At 32.8% G+C, this 15,189-nt stretch overlaps 1 protein-coding gene across 1 annotated transcript; it reads right to left on the minus strand.

The window, feature by feature from the left end:
* Nucleotides 1–5,150: 5,150 nt before the first annotated feature.
* On the minus strand, nt 5,151–14,250 carry LOC106458264 (diuretic hormone class 2-like). The gene is made up of 4 exons (XM_013917749.2): nt 14,152–14,250; nt 9,358–9,442; nt 6,172–6,270; nt 5,151–5,442 (listed from the first exon to the last, which is right to left on the minus strand). The coding sequence occupies exons 2-4, from the start codon at nt 9,435–9,437 to the stop codon at nt 5,304–5,306; spliced, it is 318 nt and encodes a 105-aa protein (XP_013773203.1). The 5' UTR covers nt 9,438–9,442; nt 14,152–14,250; the 3' UTR covers nt 5,151–5,303.
* Between the last annotated feature and the right edge of the window lie 939 nt (nt 14,251–15,189).

Genomic DNA, 15,189 nt, shown 5'->3' on the forward strand with positions numbered 1-15,189 from the left:
ACTTATAGGCGTGTGGAGAGTTTCTCGAAATTTCAGTTTTATGTAACAATACTGACGCTAACACTATCGTTTACGTACACACATATATTGTTGATTATTTCTCTCGAGAATCTTCTGCAACTTTGGAGAATAGGCCGGAGTTTCGCAATACATATCTAACAATATAAGCCATGTATGTTTCTAAATATAAATGTAATCCAAACAAACGTCGCTACCAAAACAAATATATAGCAACAAATCCGTCACAGTACAAATATGTAGTATAAATGTTTGGTCATGGATTGTTAATGTTTTAGGGATAGAGAAACGTTGGCCACAGTTCGTAATAATACAGAGTAATAAATGTTCGATCATGGATTGTTCATGTTTTGGGGATAGAGAAAAGTTTGGCTATAACTTTACGCGCCTATATTAGATAAATTTGAGTAATAAGTGACTGGTCATTATTTGTTCACGCTAATTGAGAGATATGTTGGCTACAGTTTATTGTAATATAGAGCAATAAGTGTTTGGTCAAGGTTTGTTCTCGTGTAGTTGAGAGAAAAATTGGCCACATTTTGCAGCAATATAGAGTAATAATTGGTTAGTCGTGGTTTGTTCACATCTAGATCAGAGCAATGTTGACAACTGTTTGTAGTAATGTGGAACAATAAGTGTTTGATCATGGATTGTTCACGTCTAATTTAGAAAAATATTGGCTACAGTTTTTAGTAATGTGGAACAATAAATGTTTGATCATGGATTGTTCACGTCTAATTTAGAGCAATGTTGACAACAGTTTGTAGTCATGCATAAATGGTTGAATATAGTTTGTGCCTTCTGGGCTAGATATACGTTTGTCATAGTTTGTATAAACGTGGTTGGTCATGGTTTTTAATAATATAAAATTATAAATGTTTGGCCATTGTTTGTTCACGTCTAATTTAGAGCAATGTTGACAACAGTTTGTAGTCATGCATAAATGGTTGAATATAGTTTGTGCCTTCTGGGCTAGATATACGTTTGTCATAGTTTGTATAAAGTGGTTGGTCATGGTTTTTAATAATATAAAATTATAAATGTTTGGCCATTGTTTGTTCACGTCTAGGTTAAAGAGCATTTGCCACTGTTTGTACAAAGATAGACTAGAAAGTAATTAGCTGCCTGTACATATCTGAGCACTGTAAAAATTGGCCAACATCTAGAATCATCTGAATTAGACACTTAGATAACACGAAATCAACTGTAAGATATTTTAATAAACCAAGTGTTTGGTGTTTAGAAAATTTATTTCTTCAACCACTTTACTTTCGTAATTTAATATTTTTTAAAGATCTGAAAGATAAAATAGCTAGAATTATTAGCTTTGAAAGATTAAATAGCTATAATTATTAGTTTGAAAGATCAAATAGCTATAATTATTAGCTTTGAAAGATCAAATAGCTATAATTATTAGCTTTGAAAGATCAAATAGCTATAATTATTAACTTTCCAAGATCAAATAGCTAGAATTATTATAAACGTTTCATGCATAGTAGTTGTATATTTCAATATCGTTTTAAAACTGTACTTGTTCGTTTGTGTATATAACTTATTTTCCCCTTTGATATAATAACTGAAAACTGTTAAAGTTAATCTTGATAATCGCGACTGAATCGTTCTTATTTTTGATTTATTTGCAATTCTAGGAACTTTAACATATATAATCAAACCACAGTATTTCTCTCAAATTTGCACTGGTCAAGGAAACCATATATCTCATATATATCGCATATTTCTCGTTTCAAACCGCTGACCAAAGCGTGGTCTCAAAAGATGAAAACTGATATGTTTACAACCTAGTGATTTTTGCGTCTATTTAAAACAATACTAGTAAAACCTTGATAATAGTAAACATTATAGATTCAGAATTACTACAGTTTGTACAAGTCTCTTGAGTTTTTTTAGTTTTTATTTTCTTGTCGTAATTTAGTAGCAGTTTTATTGTTTTAGAAAATAATTTCACTGTCTAAGAAGGATTAATTATATAATTGTTTATAATACAGTTACTTTTCTGTTTTCATACTTGAACAATTTTGTGAAATATTTAAATTCTCCCAAAACGGGTGGATTTTTTTTTTTAGCAGATTTTATCTGAAAGTCACCTGAGTCTGTTATTTTCTTGAACCCACGGAACAGGAAAAATTAGATTAAAAAAAAATACTTCTTTCACGAACAGTTCATTTTAAGGATAGAATTAATTTTCGGTGTCTCAAGTTTTCATAAAATATCAAAATCACCAAAGAGCATCAAATATCAACCTTTAGACCAAGCGCTACCTATTGGTTAGCACAGATAGCCCATTGTGTAGCTTTGTGCTTACTTCAAACAAACAAACAAAACCTATTGGTTAACGTGCCAGACTGTAGAGCTGAGGTTCAGTAATTCGCGTTCCTGCTGAAAAGAAACAAAAAAATCGTTCTCCCTACTTTGGCACTATGGGTGCATTATAAGAGTGACGGTCAAATTCCACTATTCAGTCTGACAAGAGTAGGCCCAAAGTTGGCAGTAGGTGGTGTTGGCTTCCCCTCTTGTCTATCACTTGAAAATTAGGGACTGCTAACGCATGTAGCCCTAATATGATTTTGCACAAAATTCAACAAAACAAACAAACAAGTCAACCATGAGAAGCCTTGTTAAATGTAACACTAGTTCCAGATCTAAACGTGACAAAATACGAAACTACTGTACTTTACAAAGAATTGAGCATGAAACCTAATAGATGTAGTCAACATGAGCATCAGGTGTAAAATCACTTGTAAATAACGTTGATAACCATGAAAATATAACTAATGAAGAAAATATAAACTTAGATAATATAATAATAGTTTTACCAAATATGGGTATGCTACACAATATATTATTAAATTCTGGAAAGAGGTTAAAACAGTGTATTTGTATTCCATTTAGAATTGTAGTTTCTTAAACTTCTGAACTATGTTTTATTAAAACCTAATAATTTCTTACATATCTTTAAGAAGTTAGGTTTAAATCTGACATTATCGCGATATTCCCTTTAACATGTTACCATTCTACATAACTAGGCCATGTGATAGGCTTAAAAATGTACTTCTTACTGACACTTAGATTACATTTGTTGAACTTGTGTTAAAGTTAACGCTGTTAATTTCATATATAACTCTCACAACCAACGAAAGGTGTGACAATAGAAATTAAAATGGGGCCTTTTTGCGCTATATTATTTGTCGATGACTTTAAAAAACAAAATTATAAAAGACTGCTACTCGATCAATAACCTTGGTATATTGACGCTGTATTTAAATCTGCACAGATGACAAACCGTGTAGTTTTCTCCATTATATGAGATATTTTTACCGATCACTTATGAGAACTTCTTTAATTTCCGAACAAAGTATTGCATTTAACGTTGTCATCGTCTTTATATTTATATACTGACTTGTCTATAAAATAGGGTTCATCTCACCTACTACACACATCTGTAATGCATAGCGTTTGGTTTTTATCGTGTGGTGTTTGAGACTTTGACTAGTCTACAACTGCACACATCTGTAATGCATAGCGTTTGGTTTTTATCGTGTGGTGTCTGAGACTTTGGCTAGTCTACAACTACACACATCTGTAATGCATAGCGTTTGGTTTTTATCGTGTGGTGTTTGAGACTTTGGCTAGTCTACAGGACAATGGATAAAAATAAGAATTTTTACAGATGCATAATTGCTTCAAAGTCGTCGAGAGTTACTTTTTTCTACTAGCTGTTTAAACTGTTTATCATTAGAGTTTATCAACAGTGGCAATAAATAGGAGAATAAGTCTGCTACTATGAAAAGTTAGTGTCACCTTCGACTGAAGACTGTCAAAAAGAAAAGACGATTACATCTACTTGTAAAAGTGTCAGGCTGTGTTACAGTAGTCAGATTCCTTCAACAATGACCAAGGTTCGACTATCTTCAAATGTTCCAATCGAAAGGCATGATTAAGATTGTCATATGCCAGCAAAAAACCAGCCCAATAGCATGGTATTAAGTTGACGATTAAGTAGAGATATAAAAATAATCACATAAGACTCTTGTTCATTCTACGTTTACTGTCCCGACAGTAAAAGATAAACTAACGAGATGTGATATGATCGTGTGGAGAACGTTCCGATGGCAGAAGTCGTGATTTCTTTAGAATAACATGTTCAGCCAACAATACTACATTTCCACAGTAATAGGAAACGGACAATAATACGCTACACTCGAATTTCCAAAACTGGTTTATAGAGCATGGTGTTGACTTCAGTTGGTCATTAAAAGAACATGTCCAACCAACAATACTGCATTTCCACGGTGATAGGAAATGGACAATAATACGCTACACTCGAATTTTCAAAATTGGTTTAAATAGCATGGCGTTGACTTCAGTTGGTCATTGCAATTAGTTACAGGATCACAATTCGTTTGAGCATTTTTGGGATGAAGTTGAACGTCGCATTCATCATCATAATTATTTAATGACATCTATAGGAAGTACATACACAACATACTGCTCTACGGACGAGCAACAATCAAACAAGACACCTTCCAGTACCTCATGATAGGAAGTACATACTGCTCCACGGACGGGCAACAATCAAACAAGACACCTTACAGTACCTCATGATAGGAAGTACATACTGCTCCACGGAAGGGCAACAATCAAACAAGACACCTTCCAGTACTTCATGATAGGAAGTACATACTGCTCCACGGAAGGGCAACAATCAAACAAGACACCTTCCAGTACCTCATGATAGGAAGTACATACTGCTCCACGGACGGGCAACAATCAAACAAGACACCTTATAGTACCTCATGATAGGAAGTACATACTGCTCCACGGACGGGCAACAATCAAACAAGACACCTTATAGTACCTCATGACAGGAAGTACATACAGAACATACTGCTAAACGAATGGGCAACAATCAAACAAGACACCTTCCATCGTCTTGCGAGCTCGTCCACTTAATTATTTTTTTAATTTAAACTATAATTTAATAATGGATATAAAACAAATAAATTAATTAAAAAGGCTTACTTATCACAAAGATCGTGCAGTGTTGTGTTAGCTTAGAAAATCATTCTACTCTTGTGATTAAAGAGAAATTCGAAGTAACACTGGATACAATATTCTAGTGCAGAAAGTATTTTATTGTTAGAACGAGTACAACAATTCACATCTTCATTGTGCAAATTTCATATTAGAGTGCGTTATTTCTATGTTTATATACTAGTGGCGATTGAATATTAGTGCCATCTCTACTGGAAACACTGGCATTCCAATCATTCTTCTTCGCTGACGTCACGACGTCGTCTACCGGGTCCACCGGCAAAGTTGGCTGCCGCTAGTCCCATCAAATGTTTAGCAGCTTGACTTCCAGAAAACCCACGTGATAATCCTAAGTCTAGGCCTCGTTTATCACTACAGTTAAAACATGTGATAAAAAAACAAAACAAGTTAAACATGATAAATTAAGACATCATCTCATTACAAAATAAGTATATCTAGGATTTTTTTTTTGCTGTAAATTAAATAAATAACTTGGATTCTAGGTTTCTTCCTTTTATTTATTTTTTACAACAATACTAGAGTGACCAGATTTCCAAATCGAAAAACAGAGACAGCTCAGCCCTTGTTTCTAATTTCAAAATGGTTATGACAAATGTGGAATAATTTAACATTTTATATAATTTACTTTAAAATTATTAATCTTTTACACATTATTTCCAAATGCATTACCATTGGCATTAGTTTTGAAATAATTTCGAATACATTCACCAACTGCTATACATCTACTACAGAACTAGTAACTACAAAACCTACACAGTCCTGGGTTTCTCACCACGCACAGACGGAACTTTCTAGAGTTTGGCAGTAGGAGATTACGTGTTACAACAATGAGCAAGTCAACTAGGCCTAATACATTCGTCCAGAGAATTTTTCTTGGAACACTGGCACAAACTACCAACAAAAAATGGGACCGTCCCGGAAAAATCGGGGCGTCTGGTCACCCTAAGCAATACGTAGGTATTGATATGGTAAATGAAACTCCATAGGCCTTCCTTCATACTGGTCTTTTTATCTTGTTGATTGTAATTCGTTTTCAGTGAAATTTTAGTTGTAGAAGATAAACCAGAATAGGAGACTTACGTTTTAACACTCTCGGAAGAAATCAAGTTATCCATTATTCCTGTCAAAACTCGTATCACTTCATCTGGGTCATCAATTTCCACCAAAGCACGCCTGTACCTAAATATTAGACAATATAAGGTTATGTAAAAAGTGTATGGCTAAATCAGATTTAATTATAATATAAGTAGTTACAATATAATTACAGTACAAAAATTGAAAATGCTCTAGAATGCATCATGGAAATAAGAAGTAAAGGCTTCAAGCTTCAGTTTTGTCTTCATAAAATAACCTTGCGTAACGTGAATAAAATGTGGTAAGATGTAAAAAAAAGAGTAGAGATTGTTACGAAGTACTGGAGAGTTTATCGAAGAATTACCCGTTGATGTTCAAGTAACACACAATAAAAACAAATAACAATGCTCTATGTTTTTGTCCTTGAAACAACAATAAAAACAAATAACAAAGCTCTATATGTTTGTCCTTGAAACAACAATAAAAACAAATAACAATGCTCTATGTTTTTGTTCTTGAAACAAGAAAAAAAGCTACGATCTTCTAAGGTTTTACTCAAACATATTTTCCATTTCTACAGCACCCTTGTTTCGAGAGTACTTTGATGCTAGACAGAGAAACAAAAAAGCATTGCCCGTTGGACTTATATATTGGATGCCTTTCTTTAAGTACTCTCGAACTAAGAGGCTCTCTTGCTTCTGACTGTGATCAATGAATATAAACCCTGTTAGAGAATATACCGTTCTCCCTTTTGGACAGCTAACTAAACAAATCTTAGAAGTCGCGATTTCTTGGCGCGCCTGCAAGGCAGATCACAGTACTTTTACTGGTTTGTAATAAACTTCTTCCAGCAAAGTGAACCCATAGTCTACTGGATAGCTATTTCTCTCTTCCAGCTAGTGATATCATCTTCAGGCTGTATTCTATGGTGATTGATTTACCACTCAAGCTCGTGTTCCCTAAACTTAGAATTAAAAGAATGGTGTGTAGTCATTAAGTAACAAAGGATTTCCTTTTGGAAACTAAGTGTCGATAAACTTAATTTGTTTTCAATTTCATGTTTAAACTTAAAGAGTTGAACAAATTTAAAAAAATGCCAGATAAAATTTTAGATATTTTTTCATATGCATTGTTTTATTTATTGAAAACTGTTCAAAATATTCTGTTAGACTACGATGATAAAAAGGTTTTTAAAAACTTCCGTTTATCACAAATGAGGGCAATTATGTACAAAATGTACAATTTGGTGTACATGCCTTCTCCCCATACGACCTTGTGGCTAGAGCGCTTGACTCACACTCTGAGGGTCGTGGGTTCGAATCCCCGTCCGTTTCAGCCATGTGGGCGTTATAATGTGACGTTGGTAAAAGAGTAGCCCAAGAGTTAGCGGTGGGTAGTGTTGACTAGCTGCCTTCTCTTTAGTTTATTACTGCCAAATTAGGGAAGGTTAGCGCAGATAGCTCTCGTGTAGCTTTCCACATTATTTAACTTTTAAAATATGTACCTTAACCAAACCCATGCGCTAGAAATATTTGTAGCTTATGCAGCCTAGCTGGCTTGGTTTTGAAGTTTGGGCTGAAAATAAAAGATAATGCCCGAAGAAAATAACTGGAAAATCAAACTGATATAACATCGCACTTGAGGTCTCTATTTCATCTTGGTAAGAAAGCAGAAGTTAAAGCTGGTGTGTTTAATAGTAATGTGAAGTCAATAATTAGTTATTTACTGTAAGTTACGATTGAAGGATAATAGAATAAGATAAAAAAAACACTAACGGCTACTAATCAGAGCGTTTCTACCCCCAAAAGCTTGAGATCGAAATTTGCTCTTTGCAATCCGCAATTAAAAATTTTCAATAGCTTATATATCGATTATAAGTCTGTAAACTTACTGTATAACTAAATACTTTCCAATGAAATTTAACTCTGATTTCGTTTCTCACATGACGTAAATATTTGATATAGTGATTCTGTTTTGCTTTGTTTATGTTGTTTAATTACATACATAAAGCAATCGTGTAGGGTTATTGTGAAAAATATTTAATAGGAAGTTATTTGTGTCAGAAATAATTTTTTGTGTTTATGATAATAATAAGCACCAGTTCACGAGGATCGTAGAGAGCTTATAACGTTAAAATGTGGGGTTAGATCGCTAAAGCAGTCATAAGACAATAAACAGATAAAACAACGAAATTATATCGATATTGTAAAATATTAGCTCATGAAACAACTTAGGAATGAAATTAAACCAGTTTATAAAATTAAAAATTAATCAGTTATTAGAAGGCATTATTTCCTATGATTCTGGGTATCTGTTTTAAAAAACTGTGTCAAAAAACACTTTAAACTTACCTCTGTTACTCACTTGACGTTTACTTAATTAATCTGACACACGCCAACTGTATGTGTTTCATAGCCAAAGTACGTTTTATTAATATAGAAGGGGAAAGAAAAATAATATCGTTTAAAGGCTTAAGTTGAGAAAGTTTCTTCTTTACGTTACTAAAATGATCACCTGGTGACAGTAACCGAAAGAGGTTCCATCACTCATTTTGTCACTACGGTTTTAACATTTATAGGTCAATAATCCTGCCTTTATCTATAGCATTTTTATCAGCATTTATCATGTGAAAATGACATGTCCAAGAAGAGGGTATTTATATTTCAAAGAATAGTAACACCTGTCTTGTGAAATATTGACGGTTTGTAAAATAATGAAGTTGTTTTCCCATTTCCTGCGTATAATGCAGTCACTATTCTCTTTTCATACTTGAACAACTTTCTAATATATATTTTAATTTCTTGGCAAACTTTATTTTAATTTTGAATTGAGAGACTATAAGAAAAGCATCTAATCAACACCAACCGCTCTTGGACTACTCTTTGCCAACGAAAAGTGTGGTTGATTGTTACATTATAACACTCCCACGGTTGAGTAGGCTCGATGAACGGGATTCGAACCCGCGACCCACATATTACGAGTCGATCGGCCTAACCACAAGGCCATGTCATGCCTGTTGGGACATGGTAATACAAACGGTGGTACTATCTTATAGAAATTGGAGAAAGAAGTGTGAAATAAAACGCATTCGGACAATATACCCACGAAATAATAATAAAACAAAACTTAGCTCAAAGTTATGGGAAACTTAAAAACTAAAACTAAACCTGGTGTGTAAAATGTATAACTTACCGGGGTTGAGCCAAAGAAGCCGACAAAGTCATTGACAAGACTGTCATTACAAGGAGTACGGTGACGAAAACCTTGACCATTGTTTCTGGAATAAAAGACTAGCGTATAGACTAACAATTTTCTGATAAAACTTATTAATTGAATTGAATCTTAATTAATTAAAATATGGAATAACAATAAATAAATTGATATTTTTTTTTGCATGAACATTTCGGTTGCAAAAAATGAGACTGTATATAATATTGGAAGTCGTACATATATATGAGCATTATTTTATTAACTTTATTATACATCCACTGTTTTTCAAAACTGTTTTATAAACTTGTGTCGCTGCTGGTTTATTGATTAATTTGATTAAGTTAAATACATGATGAAATTATCAATACTGACATTAGTTTGTTCGTACAAAAAATGCTAATTTTCAATGCTCTTATAAAGAGACCCTTTTAACAAAAAAAAAAGGTCACTGTTTCTTGAAAACACTTTTTGCTATCATACAATAGAGAACTATCATGATTATTATGATAAATATTAAGTATTTGTTATCACAGGGTTGCCGTCTATAAAAAAAGGGGAATTGTTACACGAAACACATACATTCGATACCAAAACTTGAGAAATGTCACTGACAAACACTTCTATGAGAAATTTCAGAATGGTAAACATTGAATTAAAACTTCATGTTGTTGTAATAAAAATAACCTTTAATGACGTTGTGAAATAAATGATGTTTTTAGTAAGTTTTTATATTTATTTTATAATGCATTATATTAACATAAAAACATCTGAAGATTAGTTACCAGTTCTTGTGTTTAATAATTAACAAGTCTTGTTCAAAGTATGTAGTTACCCGAAAAAGACAACAAACTTGAGTATATTAGAACTAAACCTATCTCTGGAATATGACCTTATTGACAGGGTGTTAAAGTTCATATAAGCATAAGTCATGGTTCATATGACTATAAATGACCCCGTCCGGACACGAACCTACTACGCCTGCTGAAGCCTTAAAATTGATGTGTAATAATTTACTGTTATTTTACTGAAATAAAGTCCTGTTTACAATGAACCCTTCACCCTACGTATGAGTTACAACATACTACTTCATTCACAACGCTAAAGGCTGTATTTATATTTTGATGCAACGTTAACACTTACCATACTATTTCAGTCACAACGCTAAAGGAGGCTGTATTTACATTTTGATGCAACGTTAACACTTACCATACTATTTCAGTCACAACGCTAAAGGAGGCTATATTTATATCTTGATGCAACGTGAGCTCTTACCGTACTACTTCAGTCACAACGCTAAACGAGGCTGTATCTATATTTTGATGCAACGTTAACATTTACCATACTATTTCAGTCACAACGCTAAAGGAGGCTGTATTGCTATTTTGATGCAACGTGACAAGGTTTTGACAATACTACTTCAGTCACAACGCTAAACGAGGCTGTATTTATATTTGGATGCAATGTTGACACTTATCTCTACGTTTGGTATGTAGCTCATATGATCTGTGAAATGGTCCTTGTAATTAATATACCTACGACGTGTTGAAAAAGATAACCTAATGAGTAATGTTTAATTAATTATTATGAGGTGCTGGTAATAAAGGGTTAAGTGTTCCACTTGGGTACGTGCGAGATACGACTAATGTCATTTAGTTCTCATGAAATGTCATTATAATCAAATTGGTAATCAGTAAAAAATAGTATCATTAAGTTAAATTGCTGGCCTGGAGTTTAGTTTTGTTCTTTGTAATGATACAGCATGTATATCTACAGGAAGACTTCTCCACACCAAGGAATACTTTAGTGAAATAGACACTGAACTTTATGCGTTGTTTAAGATAATCGATACACGAGAGAATTGAAAAAAAAATGTTTTACTTGGAAATGTAAAAACTATTTTGTGCCTAAAGAAAATCAATTTTTCACTAAAGTTTTTAAGGTTTTGACATATTTGTCTTTTCATATTAAATTAAAACATTTTTACGTAATAGAAAACTCTATATGAGAAACTTTTTCTACGATAATTAAACAATTGAAAACGTTTTTATGATATACAAGTAATTAGAAAAAAATAATTTCTACAAAAACTTGTGACTGTAAAAATCGAGAAGTTATCAAACTACTGAGCGCTAGTCTCTTATCAAGAGGAATTTAAATAATTCGATCGATTGAGCTTCAGTTGCTGGAGAGTCTTGTTTGCAAATACATAAAAACTGTTTTGTCACGTGTGTTGTTTCATAAGAGTACACAACTGTTAAACAATATAAGCATATTCTGGTATCACACTAAAAACTAATTTCAATATTTCAAGAGGACAACGTGCAAAAATAGGGGAATAACATCCATGATACAGTGTCAAATTAGATATAATTATATGTCATATCCACCTCATATCTATCCAATAAGAAGCCCAGAATTTTTCATAAAGTTTTAATTGAAAGACCACAAATAGAATGAAGCTAGAGTTAAGGAGAAATATGTTTTATAATCCTTAACAGAGGCTTTCAAAATTTGCAATCAAAGAATGATAATACAATTTGGAATCCAAGGGTAACATTAGAGATATGTTTCCAATTTCAAATTTTAGACAAAATTAATAATCAAACACACACTAACTGTAACAAATATTATGCACCTTTAAAGCGCATGTAACATTCCTCCAAGTTGTACTGTAACCGATATAGTTTTGTAACATTTCTCCTAGTTATACTGTAACCGGCATAGGTTTGTAACAGTGCAACATTTCTCCTAGTTATATTGTAACCGACATGGTTGTGTAACATTTCTCCTAGTTATAATGTAATCGACATACTTGTGTAACATTTCTTTTCATTGTAATTTAACCGACATATTTGTGAAACATTTCTCCTAATTGTACTGTAACGGTATGAATGGAAGAGTTACCAGTAAGTGTGATGTTACAGTATGAATGGAAGAGTTACCATTAACTTTTATGAGGTTACAGTATGAATGGCTGAGTTACCATTAACTTTTATGAGGTTACAGTATGAATGGCTGAGTTACCAGTAAGTATGAGGCTACAGTATGAATGGCTGAGTTACCAGTAAGTATGAGGTTACAGTATGAATGGAAGAGTTACCAGTAAGTGTCAGGTTACAGTATGAATGGAAGAGTTACCAGTAAGTGTCAGGTTACAGTATGAATGGAAGAGTTACCAGTAAGTGTCAGGTTACAGTATGAATATAAGAGTTACCAGTAAGTGTCAGGTTACAGAATGAATGGAAGAGTTACTATTGAGCAAAAGTCTCTCAGTTATATACAAAACATTAACTTTATTCGCTTAACACGTCGAATTGCTACTGAGCATTGCTTTCAATCAGAATTTCACATTAAAGTTAATTGTGATTTCTAGTAGAGCCTTACTTTTTGTAAGAAACCTTGACAAGGGGGATGATGGCTTATATCGGACACTGATTTCGTTTTCTGAAATTACGCAGTGCAACACAGATATATCAAACTTAACTTGCGAAATTCATCGTACATTAATACATTTTAAACATTAAACATCAGTCACTCCTGTATTAAGTTAGTTATCAGGGCGTGTATTTACTAATGTTTAAAGGCTGTCATGGTGAAAGATTTCCTGGTAAACTGATAATTATTTGACTTTATAACAGTTTCTTTATAATTTTAGACAAAGCAAAATATAAATCATTAAAATTCTTGCTTATAATGTAGTGGGAAAATGTTATTTAACAACGCTTATGGGTAATAAGCGTGCATAAGAAAGTGTAGGGTCAATGAATGCGTGTAAGAAAGTTTAGGATATAACAAGAATGAATAACAATGTTTAGTAAGTGTATTATGTAAGTGTATTAGTAAGTGTATTATGTAAGTGTATTATGTAAGTGTATTGTTTCCCTATCAACACCTTTTATCATCTCAATCATATGTGATTTAATTCCTTACCGGCTCCTTTTTTTAAACCGATACTTTAATGTTCCAGAAACGTTTCATGTAAAACAAGATACAAAGGGAGAAAGAAACACAATACAAACTAAAACATATTGTTCGCGATATAAATAATTCAAGAAACAATCATTTTTAAAATAAACTCACCCATAATAGTTCAAACGTATTGTTTTCTCTACAGCACTAGGAACTAGCGTGCAAAACAAAATAGCTCGAGGGCCGATTTCAACTGAATATTCTTAATTTTACACAAACACTTATAGAAATGTTTATTATGACTGTTGGTGTAAATATTAAGCCTAAAGTTGTCTAGTTAGAAAGTTGAAGTGTTTCTTATGACTGTTACTGTGAAAATGAAGCCTACAGTTGCGAGTTGAAATGTTTCTTATGACTGTTATTGGGAAAATTAAGCCTATAGTTATCCAGTTGAAATGTTTCTAATAACTGTTACAGTGAAAATTAAATATAAAGTTGTCCAGCTGAAGAGTTTTAAATGTTCTTTTAAAGCTGAAGCGAAACCGAATAAACGAGGCATATCTACGTTTTTCGCAAACCAGATTTTCCAACACTCGGATAACTTTATATGCAATAAAGTCAAATTTGTAGTAGTCGCTATTAAACGTTGTTATAGCATGTATATGAAAAATATTCTGAAGAAAAGAGTTAATTCTGGCTACGGTTACTGGGCGTTACCTTATATTATGAAGACTTTGATGGAGCACGAAAATATTGTTTTATTTATTTTTGTGGTATCTGTGAGTAGAGCTATTGAGTCTCTTCTGGTAGTACTTACATCAGTGACAAGAAAAAAGGGTCTACATATTTCTAAAATTCTAAACTTACCACAAGGGTGTTGCAGAGATTGAGATAAAAGTTATTCTCTTTGGTCAGGTAGGTTCCAAGTGCTACTTCTTGGGATTGTAGATGCTGTGTCGTCGTCTGTCTGAATGACCTGATAGGCTGGCAGCTTTTATACAAATCCAAGCTAGCGAAATTGCTAGTTTGACGTCTGTAGTGACGTCATTACGGATACTTTTCTCATTGGTTAATGATCTTGCAAAGCTTTTAAGAGTTTTCAGGGCGGAGTTGTTTTGACAATTTGCGACGTTTAATATAACTTACCAAGAACTTAGGTGCCCAGTATTAAAACACAAGAAAATACTTTTTTTCTATAAACTGAGCTTCAAAATATTCGAACTTTTCGTGCTTTGATTGAAACTTGAATGATAGCATTTGATTTCTTTGTGTTCGACTTATTTTAATTAAAAATAGTAACTTTATATAGATTAATTAAATGGATTATTATTAACTTAGCTACCAATTGATTGTCTTCATAAAAGACTCTCATATATTTTCAGATAAATGAACGAATTTTCGGCTCCTATCTAGGAGCGTACAAAATAAACTTCTGAAAAAAGTAAGGTCAGAATTGATTCGCGATATTTTTAGTTTGTACACCAAGATATTGGACCTAAAAATCATATATTTTAAGGACGATACTCCTCATCCACTCGCGAAATTTTCATGTAACGAGGTTTTAGAAATCTCTTTACTTTTATTCAGTTATTCTATAATATTTTAACCAATATTATTAGAAATATTTACCAATCTTAGATGCATATCTTTTCTCATTAGAAATCTTCTTTTTAGGGAGGAAAAATAATTTACTAGTCATCAGTAACTTTAAAGATCTACTTCTAATAAACCACACGATTTTGCTAGTCAATATCTTAAGAAATCCCCCCTTGAAGTAACCACACGATTTAGGTAGTTATTATTCATATAAGCCTATTTTTAAGTACCAACAAGATGTGCAGATCTAGTACCTTCATTAACTTTTTCTTTTTTGGCAACCACAGCATTTCAGTAGTCAGTATCTTT

Source organism: Limulus polyphemus, unplaced genomic scaffold, assembly GCF_000517525.1.
Source record: "Limulus polyphemus unplaced genomic scaffold, Limulus_polyphemus-2.1.2 Scaffold437, whole genome shotgun sequence".
Classification (NCBI taxonomy): Eukaryota; Metazoa; Arthropoda; class Merostomata; order Xiphosura; family Limulidae; genus Limulus; species Limulus polyphemus.

Bases quoted from the DNA above. Each gene is read 5' to 3' on its own strand.
- LOC106458264 (XM_013917749.2), bottom strand. From the start codon at position 9,437: ATGGTCAAGGTTTTCGTCACCGTACTCCTTGTAATGACAGTCTTGTCA. The intron at 6,271-9,357 runs GTAAGTTATACA...TCTAATATTTAG, and splicing joins GCTTCTTTGGCTCAACCCCG to GTACAGGCGTGCTTTGGTGG. The intron at 5,443-6,171 runs GTAAGTCTCCTA...TTTTAACTGTAG, and splicing joins TCTTCCGAGAGTGTTAAAAC to TGATAAACGAGGCCTAGACT.